The sequence below is a fragment of the Melozone crissalis genome, unplaced genomic scaffold (assembly GCF_028551555.1).
Source record: "Melozone crissalis strain CALT ecotype California unplaced genomic scaffold, PUWL_Pcris_2 ptg000033l_1, whole genome shotgun sequence".
In the NCBI taxonomy this organism is placed as follows: domain Eukaryota; kingdom Metazoa; phylum Chordata; class Aves; order Passeriformes; family Passerellidae; genus Melozone; species Melozone crissalis.
Window position 1 is genome coordinate 8930402 of NW_026535811.1, and position 25360 is coordinate 8955761.

The following is a 25360-nucleotide window of genomic DNA, read 5'->3' on the forward strand; positions in this document are numbered from 1 at the left end:
GCTAATAATGTATTTCAACCTTGTGGTTTTTAAACTAATCTAATTTGTTTTGGTTTTGGGTTTATTTTTGCCTGTACACATAATTTTTTTTGAACTTGGGTCTGATGATACTGAGATTACTCTGTTTAGTGGTGTGAGCAGAAGCTGGAGGCCTTGAGGCTGATGATGGCCAGCAAAGTGCTGGCCTGGGCTTGAGCACTGTGTGAAGGTTGTGTCCTCTCTCCAGTGTGTAAAATCTCCACGTCTTCAAGGCCAAACCTACTGGCTCCCATCTCAGCCAGTTAAAGCCAATTATATTGACCCCTGCCTTGCTGAGACAGCTTTGCTACTTGTGTATCCCCCTCACCCTCCCACCGTGCAGTTTGGGCAGGGTTGCTCTGCCTGCAAAGGAGACCTGCCCAGAGGGATTGGTGTGAAGAGCCTTCTGTGCCCTCCAAAGAGTCAGACACCACATCTGGGCACCTGGAAATCTCCTTTAGTGCCTGAGAGAACCCACAGTGTCACACAGCACACTGGGGGCTGCCCTGCCTGGTGAGTGAAGATGCCTGTGGAAAGGGCTGGAGAAAAGGGGACCAGAGAGGAGTGCACGATTCCTCTCATGTCCACCACACCTGCTCTGACCATCCGAGGAAGCTGCTTAGAAAATCCCTGGCTGTGTCTCTTTGCTCATCTAATCTCTTGAGCACACAAACAGGACAAACCCCAATGCTGTTTTTATTTTTACTTTCCCCGAGTAGCTGACATCTAAAACCCCAGCAGAGATTATTTTAGACACATTTCTTAACTAGTCCTTTATTTGCCGAGAGGGCAGGAGATCGTTTTGGCACTAGGAGCCAGCAGCCCATCATCTCCGCGGGCAGTGGGCTCGGGGTGCTGCGGGTCGGGGTTCTGGTCCCCGCGGCATGTCCCGGGCTGCTCAGCCTGCCCCCAGCCCCGGACCTCGTTGGGGACGTGTCGCAGAGCCCAACCAGTGCAAAGCAGCGCGGTGGGACGCTGCTGTCACAGACAGCCACGACTCAAAACCGGCCGTCACCATTCCTCAGACGCTCGGGATGGGGTGCGTGTTTTTGCGGGGTGGCACAAACCCCGCCGGGCTTTGCGGGCTTTACAGACGAACGAGAGGAGCGGGCTCGGGGGTGCCGTCCCACCCCTCTCGCTTTTCCCTTGGCTCGCCCCGTCCCACCTTTAGAGCCGGCGGCGGGGCAGGGCAGGGCCGAGCGGACGGGGCGGCGCCCGCCGCTGCGACCAATGGCACGGCTCCGCTGTTTAAATCGACTCGTTCCTGTCAATCATTCTCTCCTTCGTCAGCCTCCCTTCAATCGCCATATTGGGCTCGTCTCCTCTTGTTTTTTTCCGTCTCGCTTTTACTACGCGTCGGCGGTGCGATCGGCAGGCGCATCACCGGTACCAGCGCCATCGCCACCGGCGGCGGACCCGGCACCGCGGGGGCAGCGCCGCGCTCCGCTCCTCTCCCGCCCGGGGCTCCCCGGCGGCGGCGGCAGCAGCGGCGGCTCTCGGGGCTCATCCCCGGGCCGGCGCTTATGCAAGGGCGCCTCCTCGCCCCTTCTCCGCGGGCCGAGGGCGAGCGGAGCCGAGGCGGGGCCGCAGCGCGGGGCAGCGCGGAGCGGAGGCGCGGAGCGGAGCCGCCGGGCGGAGCCGCCGGGCGCCGGGAAATAAAAGGCGTCGGAGGCCGCGGAGAGAGAGCAGCGAGCACAACAACCCCCGCCTGGAGCAACAGCGTGCGGGGAGATGTCAAACGTGCGCATTTCTAATGGGAGCCCTACCTTGGAGCGCATGGAGGCCAGGCAGTCGGAGTACCCGAAGCCGTCAGCGTGCCGGAACCTCTTCGGGCCGGTGAACCACGAAGAGCTCAACAGGGAATTTAAGAAACACCTGCAGGAGATGAAGGAGACGTACCAGAGGAAGTGGAATTTCGATTTCCAGAATCACAGGCCGCTGGAAGGCAGGTACGAGTGGCAAGCCGTGGAGAAGGGGAGCTCGCCCGACTTCTACTTCAGACCCCCCCGGCTACGGAAAGCCGTCTGCAAGTCCGCCGGCCGCCAGAGCTTGGATGTAAACGGGAATTGCCAAACCGTGGTTTTTGTCGGTTCTCAGGGAATCTCAGAGGACACTCACTGTGTAGCTCAAAAGACTGATGTTTCAGAAAATCAGACGGACTTAGCAGAGCAGTGCACTGCCCAGAGGAAAAGACCCGCGGCCGATGGTAACGTACCCCACGGCTCTGCCCCGCGTCCCACTCGTGTCAGCGCCGGCGCTCCGGCCCCTCCGCCCCTGCCACGCGTGGCACCGGCTCGGCGTGCCACCCCCCGACCCTTTCCCCCTAAAAAAGCCCGGGTAGTGTTTGCAGTCCCGGGGGTCCCGCCTAGAGTGGGAGCCGGTGGATGATTTGCAAGGAAGAGCCCTTAGACGCGGGTCAGATCCCGCGACCCCTCGCCGCCCCACTGCGGGGAGCCGGGCTCCTGCCCAGGTCGGAGGAGGTTCACAGCGCTCAGCAAAAAAGGAATATGGATTTTAGCCGAAAAGAGGGAACTTGGGTCTCCTACCTAGGGAGAAGTCCATTTCCCCACCCTCTGCTCGCTTCACTCAGCCGATACCTGACATGGGGATCTGGGAATATTCCCCCTCGGTTCCGTCTATCCCCCCTGGATGCTGAGCAAACATCTGGAAGGAAAATATTTTAATATCTTTCCTCTCCCCCCCGCCGCCCTTGTTTTTAATTTTCCCCCCTTAGATTCCTCTCCTCAAAATAAAAGAGCCAACACAACAGAAGAAGAGGTTTCAGAAGACTCCCCCAGTGCCAGTTCAGTGGAGCAAACACCCAAGAAATCAAGCCCAGGAAGACATCAAACGTAAAGCGTTTAGGTCAGTTCCCTTTAGGGTCTGGCATTAAGGGAAAGAAGGGGTGACCGAGTGTCTATCCCGCATCTCTGAGGAGCTGGGGAGGGGGCTTCGAGCCCCTGTGGGCTCTCCGAGGGGTGTTTTCTGCGAGGAAGGGTGGGTTTCTCCGAGCGCTCGGCGATGGGTGTGTGTTTCGGAGGGTGGGGAGTGGGAGGCGCAGGGCTTGAAAAGAACAAAACAAGGAGCGAAGCCCAGGCTGGGCTCGGCAGCGTCAGGGGCTGGGGCAGGGATGGGGCTGACCCTGCCTTCCTGCGGGATGGGCACCGAGGGCCCTTTCCCAAGGACCCTGCGGGTTCAGGCACGGAGCTGGAAGCGCGGCTGGTGCATCGTGTCAGATGCCAGCGGATTTCGGGGGGCTTCCCCTGTCCCCCGCCCCCGGGGCTTTTCCACCTCGCGTGTCTTGCCGTCGCATGTCGCGGCCACCTCGCGTTGCAAGTCAAGAAGTTGGGTTTAAGGGGAATCCGGGCACTTTCTCAAAATCCGAGCAATGCAAGGTTGTTTTGTTTTTGTTTGGTTTGGGGTTGTTCCCCCCCCCCCCCCCCCCTTTTTTTTTTTTGTTTCCGTTGTTTTGGTTTGGTTTTGGAGGCTGGCAGGGGGAAGGGAGCGGGTTAATGGGAGGCTGGGTTGTGCAGGTTTTTTTTTTCCCTTCCTTTTTTGCCCTTTTTTTTTTTTTTTTTCCTTCTCCCCTACCCCCTTCTTGTTGTTTTGTTTTAAGGCCAGGGCTGGGGCTGGGAGAGTTGGTAAAAATTGCGCCGGCGGTTTGGGAGCCGAGGTTAGGAGAGAGGTTTACAATAAAACCATTTGCGATTGTGCACAGAGAGAGAGAGAGGGAGAGAGATTAAGCTGTAAAGCAGAAGTTGCAACAAATTAGTCCCGCTGGGGTGAGCCATGCGAATGCCGCTGCTCCCGCCCGCTTTTGGGGGTGGGGGCACGGGGGGTCCCCCCGCCATCCCCGCGGCCGGGGGATGGAGGATGGAGCGGCCGGGGGGGCGGCGGGGGCCCCGCCCGCCCCGGGGATGCGGTGTCGGTTTGAACCGGTTGCGCCGCGGATCGCGTTTCTTGTCGATGTTTTCTAATCGCTTTCCCTTCGTCTTTTTTTTCCTCTCTTTTTTTTTTTTTTTTTTTTTTCCTTCATTATTCCCATTTCAGAGCGCAAAGGATGTGCGCGTCCTCGTTCGTCGGGTGCGGCGGGCGGCGATGAAGAAGAGAGGAAGATGTAAAGTTGTAGTGGGAAAGGAAAAAAAAAAAACATATCGCCGATCTCCGGGAGATGGAGGTCCTGTACAAGCACTGAAAAAAAAAACAAAACAAAAACAAACCAGCAACAAAACAGCAGCAACAAAAAGCAAACAATAACACTAAATTTTAGGCACTCTTAAAAGACCTGCCTCTAAAAGCATTGGATGTAGCATTGTGCAATTAGGTGTTTCCTTATTTGCTTCATTGTACTACCTGTGTATATAGTTTTTACCTTATGTAGCACATAAAACTTGTTGGGAGGGGGGAGGGACTGGAAGAGGGTGACCGATTGGAACTTGCTTTCACAACCTAGCAAGCCAAGAAATCTATGAAGAGAAGCAGTGTAGGTTTTGTATTACTTAAAGATGTATTGTCCCTTTCAGTGGGTCCACAGTGTTTTTTCTCTTTTTAAAATTTTTTTAAAGATTTTTTTAAGAATTTTTTTATATGTATCATTGTGGTAACTGTTCAGAGCAGATTATTGTGAAATTTCTTCCTACAGCATTGAACTGAAGAGGTGGGAGCTGTGATGATTCCGTTAGATAGTAGCAGAAGTTCCCCGCCTTCCCACCCCCCCAAATCCATATACCAAAACTGATAGCCTGTAAAAGTTGTGTAAAATCATCCCACCTGATTACATTGCCTGATTTTTTTTAATTTTTTTTTTAACCTAATCTGGAAGGCTTTTGCTCTGAATCTGGAATATTGTTGTTTTCTGATCTGACCCACTTCCTAAAGTGTTTGTGTGTGAGAGGAAAAGGGATACTACATCTTTAAACAGTATTTCTACGTTGCCTGTGTACCTGTATGTAAAAATAAAAAAAAAAGTTTGAAGTGTACCTGTGTACATAACTCTGTAAAGACACTGAGAAATTATACTAACTTATTTATGTTAAAAGATTTTTTTTTTAATCTAGAAGACAATATTTTTTTCCCCATAAAGCCAAAGTGGCATGTTTTTATGCATTTGTAAATGCTCTATTTGGTAGACTTTTTAGAGGGTTTTTTCAGTTTGTTTTTTTTTTTTCTCTTTTTTTTTCTTTTTTTTCTCATAATTAATATGGCTGTGCTTAAAAGGTTGCAGACTGAGCCAATTTAATTTTTTTTTTGTAATGTGTGGGGGAAAAAAAAATCCAGATTGATATTGTTTCACATCAAACAATCAATAAAGAAAACTGCCATATATAAGAAATATGGTCTTCATTAGTGTGTGTTTCAACATCCCTCAGCCTGGCACAGGAGGAAATAAGACTGCAAGAAATAACTAACAGTTTTCCTTTGAGTATCCATCTCTTCACGGGTCTCTGGCAGAGGTGAGAGTAAAGGATGCAGCACCCGTAGTGCAGCGATGCCATTTCTTCATGGAAGGGTGCTCAGGCGCTGGAGCAGAGGTGGAGTGTCCATCCCGGGAGGGATTTCAAACACGTGTGGATGTGGCACTTGGGGACAGCGTTTAGTGCTGGGTTAGCAGCTGGATTCGAAAGAGGCCTTTTCCAACATAAATGCTTCTCTATGGTAATTGGGAATGATGTGCCCTCGTGGTGTAAAAAAGTGGAATTTCCTGTGTCAAAACGTTTTTGGGGTTTGGGGTGCGGTTGGTTGTTTTTTTTTTGAGAGAGAGGAGGTATTTCGAGGTATAGGAGTGAAGAGGACTAAGTCCTCAAACTCGAGCCCCAAAGAGCCGCCATCGGAGAGCCGGCGCATCCCCGGCATTGCCGCGCTTGTCCCTCCGTGCCTCGCTGCCGGTGACCGGAGCCCCGGGCATCTTCCCCGGGCGGCGCTCGTGGCTATCAAAGATGGCGCCTCGCCCGCCCCGGAAAGGCACCGGTCTGCCCCAGCCCCGCCGGGGATGCTCCGGGCCGGGCACGGGCAGGGCTGGCACCGCCGCTGCCGGAGGGGATGCCCGCCAAGGTGCGGGGGCGCCCGGCCCTGCCCGCCAAGGTGCGAGCGGCCCCTCCGCCCGGGGATGCGGGGGAGCGGCGCTCTGAGCCCCGGGGCTTGCGAGGAATAAATAAACACGTACAAGAACACAGAGTGGGGGCGGAGGGGGAGCACAGCTCCCTGCGAGGCTCGCCAGGGTCCACCCCCCTCCCCTGTGCAACGCGATCCTGTTGTTTATCCCGGCCGCGCCCGGGCTCGCCCTCGCTCCGAAACCTCCCCGAGGGGGCGAGACCCCGGCCGCCATCCCCGCTTCAGTGTCGGCCCGACTCGGGCAGGGCCGGGCGGAGAGCCCGGAGCGGGCACGGCCGGCGCTGCCCCTGCCGTGCTCCGGCAGCGGCGGGGATCGCTGGACACGCTCCGTGCCCGCCCTCCTGCCCCACGCACAGGGACTGCGCAACCCAGCCCGCCAAACGTGGAAAACACTCGCGAAGATTTAGAAAGAAAAAAAAAAAAAAAACAAACCAAAACCGTGATGTTTTCCTTTTTTTTTTCTTTCTTTCTTTTTTTTTTTTTTTTGTTTTTTTTTTTTTTTTTCCCCAGCAAGAACAAAGTGATCTCGGTGGAAAATAAATAGCGGCGCCTCCCCGAGCCGGCCTATCCCCGCAGCCGGCGCAAGCCAAACCCCCCCGGGCGGGGGACGGGGGCAGGGCGGGGCTGCAGCCCCCGGGCCGGGGAGGGAGGCGGCGGGCGGGGTCCGTGCTGCTCCTCCGTCACGTAGGGTTGGGATGTGCCCTCTGACCGCGCCCCCGCTATTATTTTGAATTTTTTTTTTTTTTTTTTTTGCGTTTTCGTCGCTCTTCTCCTTGTTGCCGCGACCGATCGGTGCCGCTTCTCTGCAGCAGCGCCAGGGGAGCGCCGCGGCCGCCCCCGCCTCCTCCCCTCCCCCGGTGACCCCCGGGGGATGCGCGGGGCCGGAGACAGAGGGGGGAGCATCCCCCGCCGCCCCGCCCGGAGCGAGGGGGGCAGGGCTCAGACCCGCCCCGTGCCCGCTCCCTCGGGGGCCGCTTGTGGCGCTTGCCCGGCCGAAGCCCCGCGGGGAACTGGAGACGGGGCCCGGCAAATTTTTAAATTTTATTTCCCCCTTTCTCCTCTCCGCCGCAGCGTTTCCTCCTCGGGCGGCTGGAGGCAACCTTGCCTCGCTGCTTCGGCGGGCCGGGCCGGGCCGGGGGAAGGGCAGGGCGGAGCGCGGCCCGCCCCGTCTGATGCAACCGCGCCGCCGCCCCGCGGGTGCGCACGCAGCGCTCGCCCTCCCCCGCTCGCTTTTCCCCTTCCTCCCTCCCTCCCTCCCTCCCTCCTGCTCCGCGGCCACACGTACGCGCGCACCCCCCGCGTGTGCACACGCACGTACCGGCGCGCTCCCGCCGAGCCGCGGCTGCGGGGCTCTGCCTGCGGGAGCCGCCGCCCCGCCAGCCCCCGCGTCCCGCAGCGCTCCGCTCCGCTCGCTCCCCCTCCCAGGGCTTCCCTTCCGCACGGCCCGCCCCGCCGTGCCAGAGGAGAGAGGTCTGACCCCGTCCTTAGCGGGAGGATTTTGGACGTGGATCTGACCGTTTTTCACTGCAGACGTTTGGCGGGAAGAAAAAGTACTAACAAAGTGTTCTTAAAGTCAATATTAACACCCACTGCTTTTCGGCTGCCGAGCCAGCCTCCTCTTCCTCAGATGGGGAAATTAGCTGGAAAACGATGTTTTCCGACATCCGTACCCATTTGTAACTTCTCAGTAGCTTCAGCTGAAAAAAAACACAACCCCGAATTTCATTTTCAAAAGAAAATATTGCACTTCAGGAAATGTCAACATGTTTTTGTTTCAACATCCTACAGCATTTTTTAAAAAGTAATTTACTATCCTCATTTATTATTATTTTTTCAAATACCAAAGTAAAAAGGCCACAGTGTAGTGGCTTTAACAAAATGTGTGATCTACAGTAAAATAAGATTATTTTAAAAATTCCAAAATAAAATGGCCACAGTATAGTGGCTTTAACAAAATGTGTGATCTACAGTAAAATAATAAGTTTATATTGTATGAATTGTTTTGCTCTTTCCCCAAATTAGATGTCTTCTGCTTTCATTTTACTGGAAAAAACTTGGAGACTTTCTGTACTTTTTTAATACTGATGTTTTTCCCCCCACCTCTGATGTTTCATTTACTTATGAAGCTGAAAAAAGGCATTTTTTTCCTGCTGGGCGGGTTGTATCGACACTTGTGGTTTGCTGTGCTTCATCCAGGCTCAGCCACCTCCTCCATCCAGGCAGCTTGTGTGCCTTTCCTCTCCCTGCCTGTTTTCTGTCTTGCCCACATCAGTCATTGCAAGACTGAAAATTAGGCCAAAAAATGGAGGGGAATGTGTTTTTCTTCTCTATTTTTTTTTTCTTTCTAATAAAAATAATTCCCAATTCACTTCACTTAAAGAGCAAGCAAATGTATATTTTCCTGTAATATAGAATTAATAACGATAATAAAAATATAAAACCAACATGTTAATATTTAATGATAATATACCAAGTGCAACTGCCTAAAAACAAAGGAGCGTCAGACTCCCTGCTTCTCCCTGGAGAAAACAAAGCTACCGCTGCTTTGTAACCCCTCTGGAATTCCCCCCATTTCCCAACCCTGCCTGGCTGTGTGTACCTTCCCCGTTTTAATTAACCTGCTGATGGCAGGTTCTCCAGGAGCTATGGGCAGTTTGTTTGCTGTTGAGGGGTGTAGGATCCTGTGGGGATCTGCTCTCAGATCTCGGGGTGCAGCTCCCTGACTCTGGCTTTTGGAGAAGGGGAGGGTTGCTGCTGGGGCTGGCACATTGTGGGATGTCACTGCAGTGGGGGACACCAATCCTTGGCCCAGCTGGACCAGGCTGACCTGGATCGGTGGCAGGCTGGGCTGTGCTGTGTTTTCTGTGCTGTGTCTTTCTGTGCTGTGGTGTGTTTTTCTGTGCTTTGTTGTTTTGTGCTGTACTATGTTTCTGTGCTGTGGTGTGTTTTTCTGAGCTGTGTTCTGTGCTGTGTTGCTGTGCTGTGTTTTACTGTGCTGTGTTTTTCTGTGCTGTGCTGTCTTGTGCTGTGTTTCTGTGCTGTGCTGTGTTTTACTGTGCTGTGGTGTGTTTTTCTGTGCTGTGCTGTGTTTTTCTGTGCTGTTCTGTTCTGTGTTTCTCTATGCTGTGCTGTTCTGTGCTGTGCTGTTCTGTTCTGTGCTGCCCTGTGCTGTTCCATGCTGTTCTGTGCTGTGCTATATTTCTGCACTGTGCTGTGCTGTTCTGTGCTGTTCTGTTCTGTGTTTCTGTGCTGTATTTTACTGTGCTGTGCTGTTCTGTGCCGTGTTTCTGTGCTGTTCTGCTCTGTGCTGTTCTGTGCCATGTTTCTGTGCTGTTCTGTGCTGTGTTTTTCTGTGCTGTGCTGTTCTGTTTTGCACTGTGCTGTCCTGTTCTCTGCTGTGCTGTATTTCTGGGCTGTGCTGTTCTTCTTGTGCTGTGCTATTCTGTTCTGTGCCGTGCTGTGTTTTTCTGTGCCGTGCTGGCAGGGGCTGCCCCGCTGCTCCCGGCAGCTTTTGGCACCTGCCAGCCGGCTCTGGTGGAAGCAGGGAGCAGCGCACCTTGTGGTTCAGCGCTCCCATCCGCAAAGACAGGCTCTGCCAGCTCGGGCTTTTATACCTGGCCGTCCTGCTGTGCCCGCGGCTGTTTGGAGGAGACAGCAGGCAGGAACATTAGTTTCATTCCAGTTTTATCCTTGGCCTCACATCTGAGTCTTCAAACAAGGATTCCAGTCGTGGGCAGACGCCCCATTTTGTGTGCTCCAGACTCTTCTCCCACAAAGACCCAGCAGTTCTTTGCATGGAGGCCAAAAATCCAACTGTTGCCTGATAAAGCCTTTCTGTCACGACTGGCTCTACCCAGAGTGAAACCAGGCACCTACAAGTGCAGAAAGGGCTCCCATCCTCTGCTACCTGGGCAGGCTGGAAGAGATGGCTGTGTCCTAGCCAGCACAGATTCAGCTCTGGTCCTCACTTGCTTTGGGGAGAGGAGCTGGAGGTCTGGGACTGACCATACTGTAAATTTTTCCTGCCGGGTGTGAAGCCTGGAGTTGATACCATGAGCTTGGGTAACCTGGCACACCACACCAACTCGCGTTTTTTCAACTTTTTTTTCTGAAACAAATGGCTGTTCCCATCTAAGCTGCTGGCTTCTGGATGTATATGTTTTATTCTAGGGATCCCAAGTGAGGACACATGCATACACACATCAATATAGATATTTATTTATTTTTATTAGTGGAAGAGAGACCTCTACTGGCTCAGCTCACTGAGCCACTCGACTGATCACAGCTGAGCTCTCTCACCTTCTCTTCACCTACTTGGGAAATCTCCTGTGTCACAGCCATCTGCCAAGGGCAGCTAAGAAGCAACATTTCATGTTTTCTCCTTAAAAGACCCAGCATGTGGGGAGTCCCTCAGCTGCAATTGCTAGCACATGAATTTGTGACAGCCCTTGGTGTAGTAAATCAAGTAGCTTATTTCCTTTAGGAGGAGATGAATCTTGGGCACTGATGCAGAGCAAAGAATTACAGTGTTACTGGTGCTGGAGGACAAGTCAGCAGGGTGTTTTAATTGATTTCAGTTGCCTTTTATTCTCTTTATGTTCCTTCTCCCAGCTGGTTCTGTAGCACTGCAATGAGGATGGCTTCAGAAACCATCTCTTGTGGGTCAGGGCTCTTGAGCATCTTGCCTCTGCTCTCAGCTGGATTGGTGTTGACCCCTACCTGGGCCAACTTGATCATTTGGGTGCTTCTCTTCATGCGTTGGGGAAGAGTTAATATTTAGTGTGTTCTTCTAGCAAAGCTATCGTTATCTAAGCACAAGTAATGTAAAACAGGGCTTGGTGTTTGCAAACAGGTGGAGCTGGGCGAGCCAGTTGTGTAAGGCCTGTAAGTCCTGGGCTGCCAGTGTGGCTGAAAGCAGCAGAGGCAGCAGCTTGACAGAGGGACTGGAGCATCTCCCTGCCAAGGAAAGGCTGAGGGAGCTGGGGCTGTCCAGCCTGGAGAGGAGCCCCAGCTGAGAGGGGCCCTCAGCCCTGGTGTCCCTGTGTGCTTCCTGGTGCTGATTTCTCTTTGTTGGGAAAGATCCAGAAGCACCTTAAAAATAAAATACCAAAATGAAACAAGGCACTGAACACACAGACCTTCCCTGGGCAAGAGGATGGGAGTAAGCAAGCAAACCACACATGACAAATGTTAGGCATGTTGATGAATGCAGCTCTGGAAGCTGCTCAGATGCTGTGGTCAGGTGGGTGGGTATTACAAACCTATCTGGGCTAGAAAAGAGAAACATTTTTCTAGAAAATGAAAAAAATATCTGATGGAGAGAGCACTGAGAGGTAATAAGCATGCAGCAGAAGCCCTTTTGGGGTAAAGCTGCATTGCTGTGGCGCTTTGTAAGTAAGCAACCCATCACTTCAGAGTTCAGAGGTACCAGATGTGCTCGTGGCAGTGCTGCTGAGGCAGCAAAGATGAGAGACAGAGCTGCTTTACCTCAGCTTCAGGCAGGATCTGCTTCTTTCCAAACAGCCAGAGACTTCTGAGAGGGTTTTTCCCCCAGTTCCTGGATGTTCTGCATGGGTTTTGCAAGAAGCCCCAAATGAAGGGCTTGCTTTAAGGAAGAGCTTTGTCCTTGTTCTTCAGTTTAGTCTCTTCACTGGCTGAAGAGTTCAGAGCACTGAATTACTCTTTCTCTGGATTCTGTGTGTGCCTTTTTAAAAATACTAAAAATATTGTTTGGTGAAACAGTGTGTTTGTAACTGTGGAGAAATTATGGAGGCTAAAACTGATACACAAATTAGTGTTTTGTCTGATGAGATGAGAAACTGATTCAGGAATCCCATGACCATTATTAGACTGTTCCTGGTACAAATCTCAGTGCTGAGGATGCTGTCATGCTCCTTGGAAAAGCTCTGTAAACCAAAAAAAAGGTGCATTCCTCTTGGCTCTCTGATGATCAGTACTTTGAACTGATCTTGTGAACCTCTGTGGTGATGGGACTCTCATGCAGAACATGAGACTTAAATAACCATATGAGAAAGCAGCCTGTTTTAGGTACTCTGTAAGAAAACGGTTAGGAGAGCACAGGAAGAGAGATTAGGGGACCATCTGAATTTGAAGTCTTTGATCAAATGCAAATTTTTTTTGGGGGGTCAGTGAACAGAAACAGGGTAGAAAAGCTATAAGAAACCATGACATATAAATACTTTTTTGGGTTTTTTGTTTGTTTGTGTTGGTTTTGAAGCCAAATAAGTGTAAAGTTTTCTCATATATGACACATATAACAGCACACAGGAGGATGGAGTTCTTTCAGGCTGCCAGTGTCTCCCTCTGTCTGGAGATAGATAATTTATTGTCATGTATGACCTGTCACTAATATCTGATGGTGCCCCAGGGTGGCAATCTCAAAAGACCAAAAAAAACACCAGGATTATGCTGAAGAATCTGAACTTTTTTCCCTGCTTATTGCACCAGCCACAAAGAATTACAGCATTTCTTTGGTCAAATGAGGGGAAAATAACTATTTTCCACTTTTTCATTAGTACCCCACCAGAAGCTGGATGTCTGTAATTTTACAGGAATACTCAGAATTGACAGATGGCCATTGGTATATTTTGTGGGATCTCAGTGGAGGTAGATAACACTGCATCTTTAATCTGCCCTGAAACAGATTAAAAAATGACAAATGGGTCTGTCCAAAGACAGGGTAAAGATTTTCTTTCTTGAAGAAAATTTGCAAACAACCTATCCCCTCTATCTCTCCCCTCTTTGCTCTGCAATTACTCTGCAATCTGGGCCAAAGCCTCTCCAAGGATTTGCAGGAGCTGTGACCAAGACTGGGGAGACCACTGATTCTCCACCTCCCTACAGTTTGTTGCCCCTTTGAAGAGCAGCTGTTGCCTTTGAAGAGAAATTTTCTGAGCAAGTGAGTATTGGCAGAGAGGGTGAGATTTTGGCTGGAGATGGGCAGCAGCAAATTCCCTTCCCAGAGGGGACTCTGCTGGCAGAATTCTTGCAAGATTGAGGTTCAGCTGCTCCACCAGCCCCTTCTCACTCAGAATGCACAAGAGGTGATGGAGCAGGGGCACAACAGAGCTGCTCTATGTAATCCTGCTCCTGGCCTGAAGTCCTTGGGAAGGAGGGAGGTTTCTGTCCTGCTTGGCTCTGATCCCTCAGTCTTTTTGCTGCATTTCTGAGCTGAACCGGAGCTCAGGTAAATGCAGAGCTTGAAGTCTGGGCCAACCTGCCTGCAGAGCAGGATGGAGTGCTGTGTTGCATAGGTAAGAGGCCTTACTGGGCAGGGCTGTCATTCCAGAGAAGCACCAAGTCCTGCAAATGCTTAAATGTCTTTGTATTACCCTTCTGCCACCTTTTGTTCCTAGTGGTTTTTTCCATATCCAATTATGTAGTTTTATTCTATGCAATATGTGCACTTCTCCAACCTGCCTCTGACCTCTGAATCCAGACCCAGCCTTGCTGGTGGTTTGTGCTGATATTCAGAGTTATTCCCTGTTTCTCCTGAGCATCTGGTATGTGCCCCACCTTGGGTGTCTGCCTCTGGCTGTGAGGGAGGTGGCAGGTATTAGGGACTGACTTTTCATGTTAGGTGCTTAAAACCCAAATGTTTGTCCTTAAAACTCTGTGTTTGTCACCCCTATCTGAAGGTGCCTCAAGTACCTGCTTTACATGTGGTGCTGCTGAGGTGTGAAGGCCAGGAGAACTGAGCATGGCTGGCTTGCTCCCATGAGATCCTCCTGAGAGTATCCCTCTGTCACTCCCTGGAGATGCTGGCACCTGATTCAGACTATGCAAGTATTACCAGGAGGGCAAAGACAAAGAATTCAGGAAGGGAAAATGTCACTCTGTGACTTAGTTTGGTGGAATAATGGCTCTGTAACATAAACTGTCAGGCAGGTGTAGGTATGGGTGTATATGGCTGTATATCACACACTTTGCTTCCTTTGGGAAGTGAAACCTGGAACCTTCTGCGTGGCTTTTTTGATTTTTGGGTTTGCTTTGTGCAGGGTGATTGCTGAAACAAGACTTGTTCGTGGATGTCAGGCCATTCACAGCACTGTGTTTTTAGGCAGCTTTTCACAAGCACTAATAGAGAAACAAAGCAGTCTTCATGAGCACTCAAATTTGTCTTGACTAAGCACACCATTGCTGAATAAAGTATGCACCTATTGTTTTCAGACAGCTGTAATCCCTCTCCAGACTTTAGGGAAATTTAATCTCTTGACATGACTGTGCAACTCCTGTTATTTTTAGGCACGTACATTAAGAAAAGGAAAGGTCCATTTAATCTGAAAACATATTAGCAAGCATTCCTGGTTTCACAAATCTGAACCAGGTACCACAGGGAATAAACTGAAAGTCATTAACATGTGATTGCTGTTTGATGGCTGGAATGAAGCAGTTTCAGACCCACTCCCTGCCTCCTTTTCAGGTACTGCAAAACGAGTTGCTACTCTTGAAGATCATGTCAGCAAAGGTTAAAAACTGATTGCAGATGGTTCTTTGCCGATGCCAACTGACCACAATCTGTGTGTGGTGGCCTGTTGGCCATGTGGGTGAACTGGTGGGGATGAGGGAAAGCCTTGAAGTCCTCTCCTGTCAGTGAGGGATGCATGTCAGTGCCCTTCCCGGTGATGCCTGAGGATGCTGAACTCAGGACAGGTGACAATGAAGACTGTCAGGCTATGTGATGAAGCTGGTGCCTGTGGCCTTGTGGCTTCCACAGGCTGGAGCTGAGGCCCTAAGTCTCCTCTTTGGCACAGGAAGGAGCTCCTGTATTGCTCACCATGGGACTTGTGCAAAGCTGTTCCCCACCCCAGCTCTACAGGGGAGATGAGGTTACTAAAATCACTAAAATCAAAGCAGTTTCCTCAAGGAGGTGAGGATTTAGTTTCTTTCTGGATATTCCTAGCAGAGCCATCCTAGCAGCACCATCCAACAGGCATTGGGACATGTGATGGAAGCTGAGGAGGATGATCAGACTTCCACAGACTCTTCTAGGCTTAGCTTGGATGGAAAAGTGAGGCTCAGGCTCTGCTTGAAACTGTCCTCTTTGAGAAAGAATGAGGAAAGGCAACAACAAAGGACAAAGTGAGGGGAAAAACCTCAAGCTGTGGCATTTCATGGGGTGGACAGCTAGCAGGAGATTGTTGACTGTTTGTTGAAAAGTCTTGCTGGCTGTGTTTGCTTTGGATACCACAAGTCACTGGGTCCTGGTGGGGACTGTGAGTCATGTTCCTCCTTGCAGTGGAAAACACGGATTCATCGCCGTGGTGCTGCGCTCCTGGCAGGGCCACGACCCCTTGGGCAAATGGGAAGGTGGCACAAGGCAGGACGTGTGGAGGCCTTCCCCTCCAAAGGGAGTAGGAAAGTGTTTCTGAAATTTTCCCTTTGGGCATCCATCCTTAGTTCTGGGGAAGCTTTACTGTTGCCTCGAAAAAGGGACCTGCGGGAGTTCTTGTGTGCTTGTGTTGCTGTGGATACAGGGCTCTATTTTTGTGCCTCTTGCATAAATTTTACCCTCATCTTGCAGTGCCTTAAATGCATTTTTAGGGTTTGGGGTCCTGGGTAGCTAAAAGCATCTTCTGTGGTCTCTGTGGGAGTTTTGAGAAGGCTGGTTGTGACCACATTCCCTCTGCTATCTCTTCTTTTGGCAGAACTAAACCAAGTGGTGGTTTCATCCAGTTTATGAAGGAGTGATGCCTTTATTTTGACTCAAGAGATGTTGGAGTTCCCTTTCTTTGGCTCACATGGAGAAGCCCTCAGTAGAAGAGAAGAATAATGCCAGCAGCTGTTGGAGGGCCAGCACGAGGTCAGTGTGGTCCAAAATACCAGTGCTAATTCTGGCCCTGAGTGCACAGGGCACACAAATCACCCATGACTCTTGGTTTTCCTTGTACCAGTCCAGATTCAACCCTTGATTTTATTCCTGCTGGAAGGGAAGAACAGACCTGCCATGGCTCCAGGGGTGTGTACAGGCTGTCACTGTAGGGGAAAAGAACTTCTGTGTCGGGTGGTGGTGAGCTGTGAACTCCTTCCTTTACATCATGGACAAGAAATTTCCCTGCTGAGGGACCAGTAAGTCCTTTGCTCTGCCACACATTAACACATGCCTTGGTAGTACCCAGTAAACAGGGGAATAATAACAATAATGTGGTTACAGGTCATCTGAAATGCGGTTGTGGCTGTAGCTGTCCCCATGGGCCACCTCCTCCTGCCTCCTGTGGGAGAGCGTGGGGCTGGTAAAGAGGCTGTGTGTGGTAAGAGAACAGGTATTTAAGGAAATGGGCTTTAAATGAGAACTTAATTACTCACTTTTGGCCTCATATCTGAGCAAGAATAACATGAAAACCTGAAATTAAGCACTAGTTGCATTCCAATACAGGAAAGAATGCCTCCAGTATTTGAAAATAATTCGAAGATAAATAGAATTAATACTTAACATATGAAAGAGACAGCTAATGTTTTGACAGACAAGCCTCCTCCTCAGAGCCAAGAACATGCATTACCTAAAGGAGAAAAATCCTCATTTGTACTGAAGGTTGCCAGGAGTCATAATTAAAGAACAAAATTAGTTGAGGAGAGGATGGAATGAAGAGTAAAAAGATTGTTGTTTCTTAGATAACTGTGCAGGTGTTGCTGAAGGAACACACACACATTTCTGTGGGTTTTTTTTTCCTTGATTCATCTCTATGTCCATCAGAACACTCACTACAGGTTTCCTTGTATTAAAAATAAAAATAGAAATGTCCTGCTGAGCAAGTTGTTCTGCCATGGGTGGAGATAAGCCTGCTTGCCCTCTGTTGTGTAGAGTCTTTGATGTCTCATTACGGGTGAGGTGGGGTTTTTTTGCTGTTTTAGTGAGTCCATCATTAGTGTTTCTTTCCTTTGTCATCCACTGGAACAAAGTGTGAGGGTTCCTACAACTGCCCTGCTGGCACATTTGATGGAAATTTCCTGGGCTGCTGGAAAGGGGTGGAGGGGTGAAGGGGAAGGGCAGATAACCAGTAGTATGGACCCACCCACGGGCTGTATAATTGCTCATTTCTGCAGGAAACCAGCCTGAAATTTTGCAGAGGATTGGACCTGTTTGTAGGAGATTTGTTATTCTGATGTTATTAACATTGGCTTTGGTTACACAGATGTTCCCAAAAGGCAGTGCCTTGGCCAGAATAATGGTTAACTGGAAAGGAAAATCAGGCTTTTTTTTTTGTCAAAGTGTCTCAGATGTATAAAACAAACACCCTTCTCTACCTTGTACATCTTTGATAGCTGCAAATGTGTAAATCTTTTCTTCCAGAGAGGAATCCAGATGCTTACTTACTTTAATTTGAGTCAAGATAAAGCGGCCACATTTTCCCTGCCTGGAACATCTGCAGAAATGCCACTGAGGGTTTTTGGCTTGTTTCAGTGAGAGAATTACAGAAGTCCTCCCATTGTCTCCTCTTGCAAGGTTAGACCAAGAATATATTTAGCAGTCGTAAGCTGTGGTGTATTAATAGAATGATTTTCTCTAAAAAATGCCCACTACTCCTAGAAGGAGATTTATACTATGTAATCCCCCATTTCAAAGGCTGAGGTCACCACTGAACATGTCAGCCCACCAGGATATCATAACACATCAATTACATAATCAATAGCACATGTTTGCCCCCTTTCTTTACCAATTAATGGATTTTTGAAGTAGAGAGCTTGGCTTACATTTCTCCAGTCATGCTGGATGGGGAAACCCTTCCAGAAGGAAGATTCAGAAGGAAAAAAGCTGGTGTTTAAGGTGTTCACATCAATTCTTTCTTCAGCAAATGCACAGGAGCACAACTGTACTTCCAATCCTGCTGCCTCCCTTCTGACAATTTTATTATTTCTTCACAATAATGAATGTATATACTACCAGAAGATATTAAATTTTTAAAATTTCATCTCAGATTTGTAACATGTTTCCATGCCAAAAGACTTCTTCTCACAAAACCATCTCATTATCCTTTACCTCTTCAGCTCTTTTGGCAGATTCTGATTAGAGCATTCTTCTAATTTTGAATGGGATTAGGATGAGATAATGGGTGATTTATGTCAATTGACAGGCTATTTCTTGCTCTTACCATGATGCTTTTGTATAAATTAGGTATTTCTTTGTCAGGATAATGGGAGCTTTTGCCTTGCTCAGCTCTTTGCACTAATTTTTCATCCTATTGATTTACTTACTGAAGTAGAGACATTTGGGACTCAGTTGTGAAACTCAGTGTCACTTGTAAGGATAGTCCCATAACAGTACTTACCAGGGTACCTTGGCTTAATTATTAAATTTTTTTTGCAAAAAAACATCCAGACCAGTGCAAGCAATATTTCATGATATTGATACCTGACCATGTCACGTGAAAACACATTTTTAAATGTGCATAGGGAAGAGAAACAAACACAAGCCCATTTTCCTGCTGGTTTTCTTAACTATTCCAGGCTTGGTTTGTCACCTTCCCTTTTTGCTTAGGATTTTGTGGATATACAAATAGTGTTCTTAAGTAGAAAAAAACAAAAGAGAAACCAAAGTCCCCAAAGCAAATTGTCTCTGTGTTTGTGTTGTGTGGAGGATCTTCCTGAGTCCCAGGCTCAACAAGTTTCCCAGATCTTTCCCAAGGCAGCCAGAGGCATCAGGGGCATATTTCTCTTGGCTAGCCTCTCTCTGGAGAGATCCCTTGGAGGAATTCCATGCTCTGGTAGGGTTTGCTCTGAGTGGAGACTCAAGGAACCAGTTCCTCTCCAGAGGGACAGTCCTGGTCCTTTTGCTTTTTTGTGGCAACGGTTAACCACTCTTAATGGAAGATCTGCTGAGGCTGAGCATGTGAGTGGGCATTGCCTCTCTTCTGGGGAGTGACTTGTTGGCAGCAAATCACCTTTTGTGAGCCAGAAGCTCTTGGAGAGCCCAGAGCTTGGGAAGACAGGCCCCTCATAGTTTATCTATTGCTTCCCTGCGTCCCCTTATTCAAATGAGACATCTTCCTTCCTTCCACCATGATCCAGGCTCATGGACAAAGCACACAGGTGGAGTTTTCAAACCTAGAAACTCTCCCCTGAGCCTGCACAGACTGACGTTTCTGGAAAGCTTATGTGGCTGATTTGGGGAAAATCGCACAGGGGTGGCAGGAGGTCTGGTATTGGTGGCACAAATGCCATATTCCTCTTCCAGTGTGTGGAGCCATCACAGAATCCCCCAAACAGCTCTTTTCACACATATAGTCTCTAACAGGGTCAAAATGTGGTTTTTTCCCTAGCCTTGTGCTGAGAAGCAACTGAACCATTTTGCTGAAGCTTTCCCAAAAACCACTTAGCCTGGGGCAGGCAGCAAGCATGGAAAAAATCCAGCCCAAACAGCTGAAATCTGGCAAAGTTGAACACAAACTGAAACACATTCTTCTCATGGAAAAGCACTGGGTGACCTCTGATATGCAGAGTTCCCTGCTCCACCAATGTGAGACACACAGGCAAAGTGTGCAGCTCACTCTCTGTGCTCTTCCTCTTGGGTCTGTGTGCTCTGAACTGTAAGTTTTATATGTAAAAATGTACACCCTTCTCTATATACCTAGAGCTGCATAGCTCCCTGCTGCATAGGATTCCTGGCTCCAGATCAGTTGCATCACTCCCCTGATGTCATCCTGGCATATACCACCTCCAGCATTCTTCTCTGCTGGAGGAACAGTATAGTCCACGCTGTTTTTTTTTTTTTTTCTTTTTCCTTCCCTGGTTGGTCACTGCCACTGCAGAAAATCAAAGGCAGCCTCACACATTTGTCCCTGTTTTTCATTTTGTTTTGCTGCAGAAGTTAAAAAGAAAAGTTTTGGGAAGACTTTCTCTCAGCACAAGTGAGGAAGCAGCTGTTTACCATGAAAAAAACCCCATAAATATGTGTTTCCTGAGTAGGAAATTACTGCTGTTGCTGCCATCACTACTGTTACTCTAGACATGTCTTGTGGGCTGGGAGATGACACTGTGGCACACAAGGCTGGAGGACAACACTGGGGTGGAGATGGAAGACCAGGCAAAGTCATGTGGCTCTGACTCACTGGAAGTTATTTTTCAAAACCTTTACTGAGACCTTATGGCCCACAGTCTGTGCCAAGCCCTGTGTTATACTTTCCTTGAAAGAAGAGTGGAAGAAGGAGCAAATGCTGTGGGAATGTTGGTCAGCAGATCCTGTGAAACTGGTAACAAGGATGGGAAAAAGAAATTTTGCTGTTTCTGCAAATTTGAGAGAGCAAAATCCCTGCAGTCCGCTCTCAGTGTTGGGACTCAGCTAAAAACTGTGTAGAAGACTGAGCTGGGGGCAGGAGGCACAGGCCTGCACTGGGCGTGTGTGGCCTAATGGCACAGAATCACAGAATAAGCTGGGCTGGGAGGGACCCACAAGGATCATTGAGTCCAACCCCTGGCCCTGCACAGACACCCCCACAATCCCTGCACAGACACCCCAACAATCTCACCCTGTGCATCCCTGAGAGTGGTGTCCAAACGCTCCCGCAGCTCTGGCAGCCTTGGGGCTGTGACCATTCCCTGGGGAGCCTGGGCAGTGCCCGACACCCTCTGGGGGAAGAACCCTTCCCTGATCTCCAGTCTGACCCTGCCCTGACCCAGCTCCAGCCGTTCCCTGGCTCCTGTCCCTGGTCCCAGAGAGCCGAGCTCAGGGCCTGCCCCTCCTGTTCCCCTCAGCACAAGCTGTGACTGCCATGGCTGCCCTCAGCCTCCTCCAGCTGAACAGGCCAAGTGCCCTCAGCTGCTCCTCACACGCTTCCCCTCAAGGCCCTTCACCATCCTCGTGCCCTCCTTTGGACACTGTCAAACGGCTTTATGTCTTTCTAACATTGTGGCACCCAAAACTTCACACAATATTCTAGCTGAGGCTGTCCCAGAGCAGAGCAGAGTGGGACAATCCCTCTGTGGCCCAGCTGGGCCTGGTGCCCCCAGAACAGGGATGTCCCCCCTGGCTCCAGGACACTGCAGCCTCAGGTCCCTTTCCCTGGCACTGCTTTCCAGCCTCTCATTCCCAGTGTGTCTGTGCATCCAGGGCTGCCCCATCCCAGGCCCAGAATCCAGCCTTTTCCCTGCTGAACTTTCCCAGGGTTGGTGATTGTCCAGCCCCGCCATTTGTGGGGGTCTCTCTGCAGGGCCTCCCTGCCATGAGGAAGTCCACAGCTCCTCCCAGCTCTGTATCCTGAACTTGCTCAGTATTCCTTCCAATCCTGCATCCAAGTAATTTATAAGGATGTTGAATGTGGATCTCCAAGTGTGTGAGGAACTGTGAAATGTGTATCAAGGGCTGTGTAGGCATTTAAGATAGCTCCATGTGTGATGTTCTTTGAGTGGCCTGCACTCAGCAGTGCTCTGTGGCCCTGTGTGGGATGAGGAAGGCAGGCATCTACCACAGTGGTGTGGGACCTGCTCTCAGGGCCAAAGACCTGTTGCCTGTAGGTTATTTTGAGGCCATGAAAGAATTGTGTTGGATTTGAAGGCCAGTTTCACCTGCCCTAAGCTGGTGTTTTGCCTTTAGCCCCTTCTTTGTTCTTTGATATGTGCAAGAAGCTGGCATGTAAGCACAGGTCTCAGTCATGGTCTGGAGTGATCCAGTTTAGTAACTCCACCACTGCCACACCTGGAAGCAGGGGAGAAAAGAGATCCTTCATCTCACTTTTCTTCTGCTCTGCCCTTGGGACCTGGCTCTCCTCAGCAGGTGCTCCCTGCCAGGCTCTGCAGGGGCAGCAGGTGAATTTCCCTTCAGGTCCAGTGACCCACCATTTTCCTCAGAAAATAAGGGAGCAGTACTAGACAGAGACTGCCACAAAAGCCTCTCTGATGGGTTGAGATTACTGTCACTACAGTAGCACCCAGTGGTGAAGACCACGTGGGCAGTGATGGAGACCAGCCAGGTTTGTGGGAGAATTTTGTTTCCTATACTGCTGAAAGCCCAGTATTTTTGAGTATTAATTTCCTTTCTCACTTTGGTGGGGGCAAGAAGGTGAAGTGTTATATGTGGAAAAGGAGCATAATAAGGTTACTTTTTCCCCCAGGAGGTCACAGTGACAAGTCCTTGAAGGACATGGAAGTTAAGTGCATGCCAAGAGAACCCAGGAGACCAGGTCTGGAAAAACCTAACCTGCATTTTTTTTTTTCTGGAGAAATGGGAGAATGCAGGAAGAAAAGGCTTTTACATAGGAAGTAACAAATTAACAGGACCAAAAGATAGTCTGTAGGGAGGGAGGAAGCAGGGGGCGGGGGTGCCTGGTGCCTTTACAAGCTGCTCTGAACAAGGTGCCGAACTTCCAGGGAAGCTGTTTGGGCTTAGCCAGTTCTTGCAGCCTCTGGCTCAAGATTTTGCCCTTTCCCAGTGGGCACTTCACGCTCTCCCTCATCGTCTGGCCAGTTTACATCGCTGGTTAACTGGGAGAAGTGGTTCCCTCCAGAGTGGAAGTGGGAAGCTGGAGCCCTTCCCTTCTTCTCGGGGCTGGGATCCTGGAGCCGTGGCTCAGGCTGAGTCCCCACAACCCTGGATGGAGAAGTAGTCGGGGACAAATGAGGAAGCGGTGGGTTGAGCAAAACCCTTGCGCTACAGAAATCTTTCTTCCAGAAAAGCGGGAAGGGGGTGGGGCACCAGCCAGCCTTGCTGCAGCAGCAGCGTGTTTTCATTGTGATGCAAATCTCTTCGTGTAATTTGGGTCACATTCAGGTTCACCCAGTTCTTGTGGCTGGAACTGAAACCAGCACGTCTTCACTTTTGCTCACAGCTCTCAGCGCTCTCCTCTCTCACTCTCACGATGCCAGGGCTTGTTTTGCGACAAGGCTCCTGCATCCCTGGAGAGATGCGGTTCCATGGAGCACATCGGGGACCTCAGGGAGCCGGGATGTCACCACTCCCCTCTCCCCCTCGCCGCTGGCTCTTTGGTGGGATGTGCCCAGGCAAACATGGGCGTGCTCTGATGCTGTGCAAGGTTTCGGAGAGCGGTTTCGTTCAATCAGAGTCGCTCACACGAGCCTTGCAGGGCTGACACCCTGCAAACACAGAGAGCCATCGCCGAGACACTGCCCTGCACCCTCTGACAACGCTGCCTTTGCTTCTGGGAAACACGATGGACAGATCTAAGCAGGAAATTTACAGCCTTCTTGCACAAAACTTGACTTCTCCTCACCCCCTGCTTGGAGCGAGCCTGTAAAAGTTTAAGTCACCTCACTGTTATCCTGTGTGGGGTCTTTGTTCCTCGCCTCCCCTGCTAATGTTGACCTTCTCTTGCCGCACAGTCGGCATTAAATTCTGGGGCACAGGGCAAAGGCTGGGCTTGGTCACCCCTTCCCTGCCCCCCTTGGAAGGGCTGACTTTTGCTGCTGTCTGATGTGGATTAGTGGGGCTCCCCTCTAGTTCTGGGCCCTGGGCAGTCACCTCAGTTGCTCCCTCCTAAATCTAATTCTGTTCCGCTTTGTCCGGAATATAATGCTCCCTGGAATTCATTTTAAATGCAGAGCAGGGTCAGGGGAGGCTTCAGGGCCAGCTCGGGTGCTGTAGGGACTCAGGGCTGTGCTAAAGGCACTTCAGGCCCATTTTGTACAATTGGCTCTTAAGTCACAGCGGTTTCCTGAGCCGGCTGTTGGAAAATCACCTCCAGCGAGCTCGGCTCCCTGCAGCTGCTGCTGTCTCTCCTGGTACCCAGGCTCACAGGGTGGGCTCTGTACATGGCTTCTCCTCCCAGCCATGCCAGCTCAGGCCTAAAAATCTCTGGTGCCCATCAATGGAGGGTCCAGCCCCTGGTACTTCTCCATCCTGATCCTATTCCTTGTTCTTTCTGTCCCTGGCTCTGACCCAGCTGACAGGAACCTGCTGGTGTTCCACACCCATTGAGCAGTTTTGGTACACTGAGTGGGCACTGAGCACAGAGGTGGAAAGGGCACAGATCTCAGAGTCCTGCGTTTCAAAATCACCTCTTGCTTTGAAGGATCTGATCCTGCTTTAGTCTCACACTCCTCCTGTAAGGCAATCTGGTCTCCTTGCACTTCACTGCAGCTGCTTCTGGTGAGAAGTATGGCAGCTGCTCCACACTGCATAAGAGAACACTTTGGCAAAAGAGACCTCATGATTGTGCTTGGCTGCATCTGCAGAGGAAAATTAGGGAGAGGGAATGTAATTATTGGAGTTTGGCCAGGACATTGGGATAAAACACCTGCACTTGTGCTGGGACATGATCATTTGCAGTAAAGTGTACACAGTCAGTGTTAGGCCACTCTTCTGGATGCACAGTGTCATGAGGAATGTTCTGCCCTCTCCATCTGTGGGGAATGTGGCTTTAATTCTTCGTACATGACAATTGTGTGAGCCAACCATTCCTCTTAACACAACTCACAGAAAGAGGTAGTGGTCCTCTCTCATTTTGTAGGGGCCATGGGGAAGCTGTTGGTATGTTCTTCTGAAATAACTCTGGTTTCCTGGGCTTTGGTTTCACGTATAGTTAGAGAAATAAAGCCAAAACCAGAATCTTGGATCTGTAAAGCCTGAAACAGTAGGGACAGAGGAAAAAAGGTTTCTTCATTAGGACTGTGTCTCTTCAACCCTACCCCAGCTGAGACCCTAAGAGGTGAGGGGCTGAGTTTGGGTTTTGAGGCGGTAGTGCTCAAGATGCTGAAGTTCTAGTGGACTTGGTGTGGGACAAGCTGGTGCCCTGGTCAACCTGAAACTGAAGTTATGAGAACAGCTTCTTTGTTTCCTCTGTTGATTTGTCTTATCCCTAGCCTGTAAGCATTCCCAAACCCAACTGAGGCAAGAATTTTTCTTTGGTGACCATCTTTCACCCTTCACAGTTATTTTAATATCCCTTAGAGATGAAGATTATATGATCACAGAGGAAAAAAAAATTGTGTTGTGTTTTGGCTAACGTGAGGGGGTGGTCAAATCTGTAACCTAACTCATGCATATGACTTATATCAAAGTACAGACGATAAATGAATGGAGCTGATATTGATCCCAAATTTGACATCACTTTGATCAGCTTTAGGATTAGCTGTGCCTGACAGCATTCATTCCAGAAGCTGGACTTCTTCTCATGGTGAACAATAGCATCAAATGATCTCTTATTAAGTAAAATAAGGAAGAAAACTCCTCCAGGCTCACAGCTTCCCAATCAGCTTGTTTGGGATGAACCACAGGACTGCAGTGAGAAAGAGCCACTCACTTTTTCTGATGAAGGAGGAAGTG

At 49.8% G+C, this 25360-nt stretch overlaps 1 protein-coding gene across 1 annotated transcript; it reads left to right on the forward strand.

Moving 5' to 3' along the window:
* Positions 1–1516: 1516 nt before the first annotated feature.
* Positions 1517–5350, forward strand: CDKN1B (cyclin dependent kinase inhibitor 1B). Its single transcript, XM_054281966.1, has 3 exons — positions 1517–2224; positions 2753–2883; positions 4069–5350. The coding sequence occupies exons 1-2, from the start codon at positions 1750–1752 to the stop codon at positions 2872–2874; spliced, it is 597 nt and encodes a 198-aa protein (XP_054137941.1). The 5' UTR covers positions 1517–1749; the 3' UTR covers positions 2875–2883; positions 4069–5350.
* The last annotated feature ends 20010 nt before the right edge of the window (positions 5351–25360 follow it).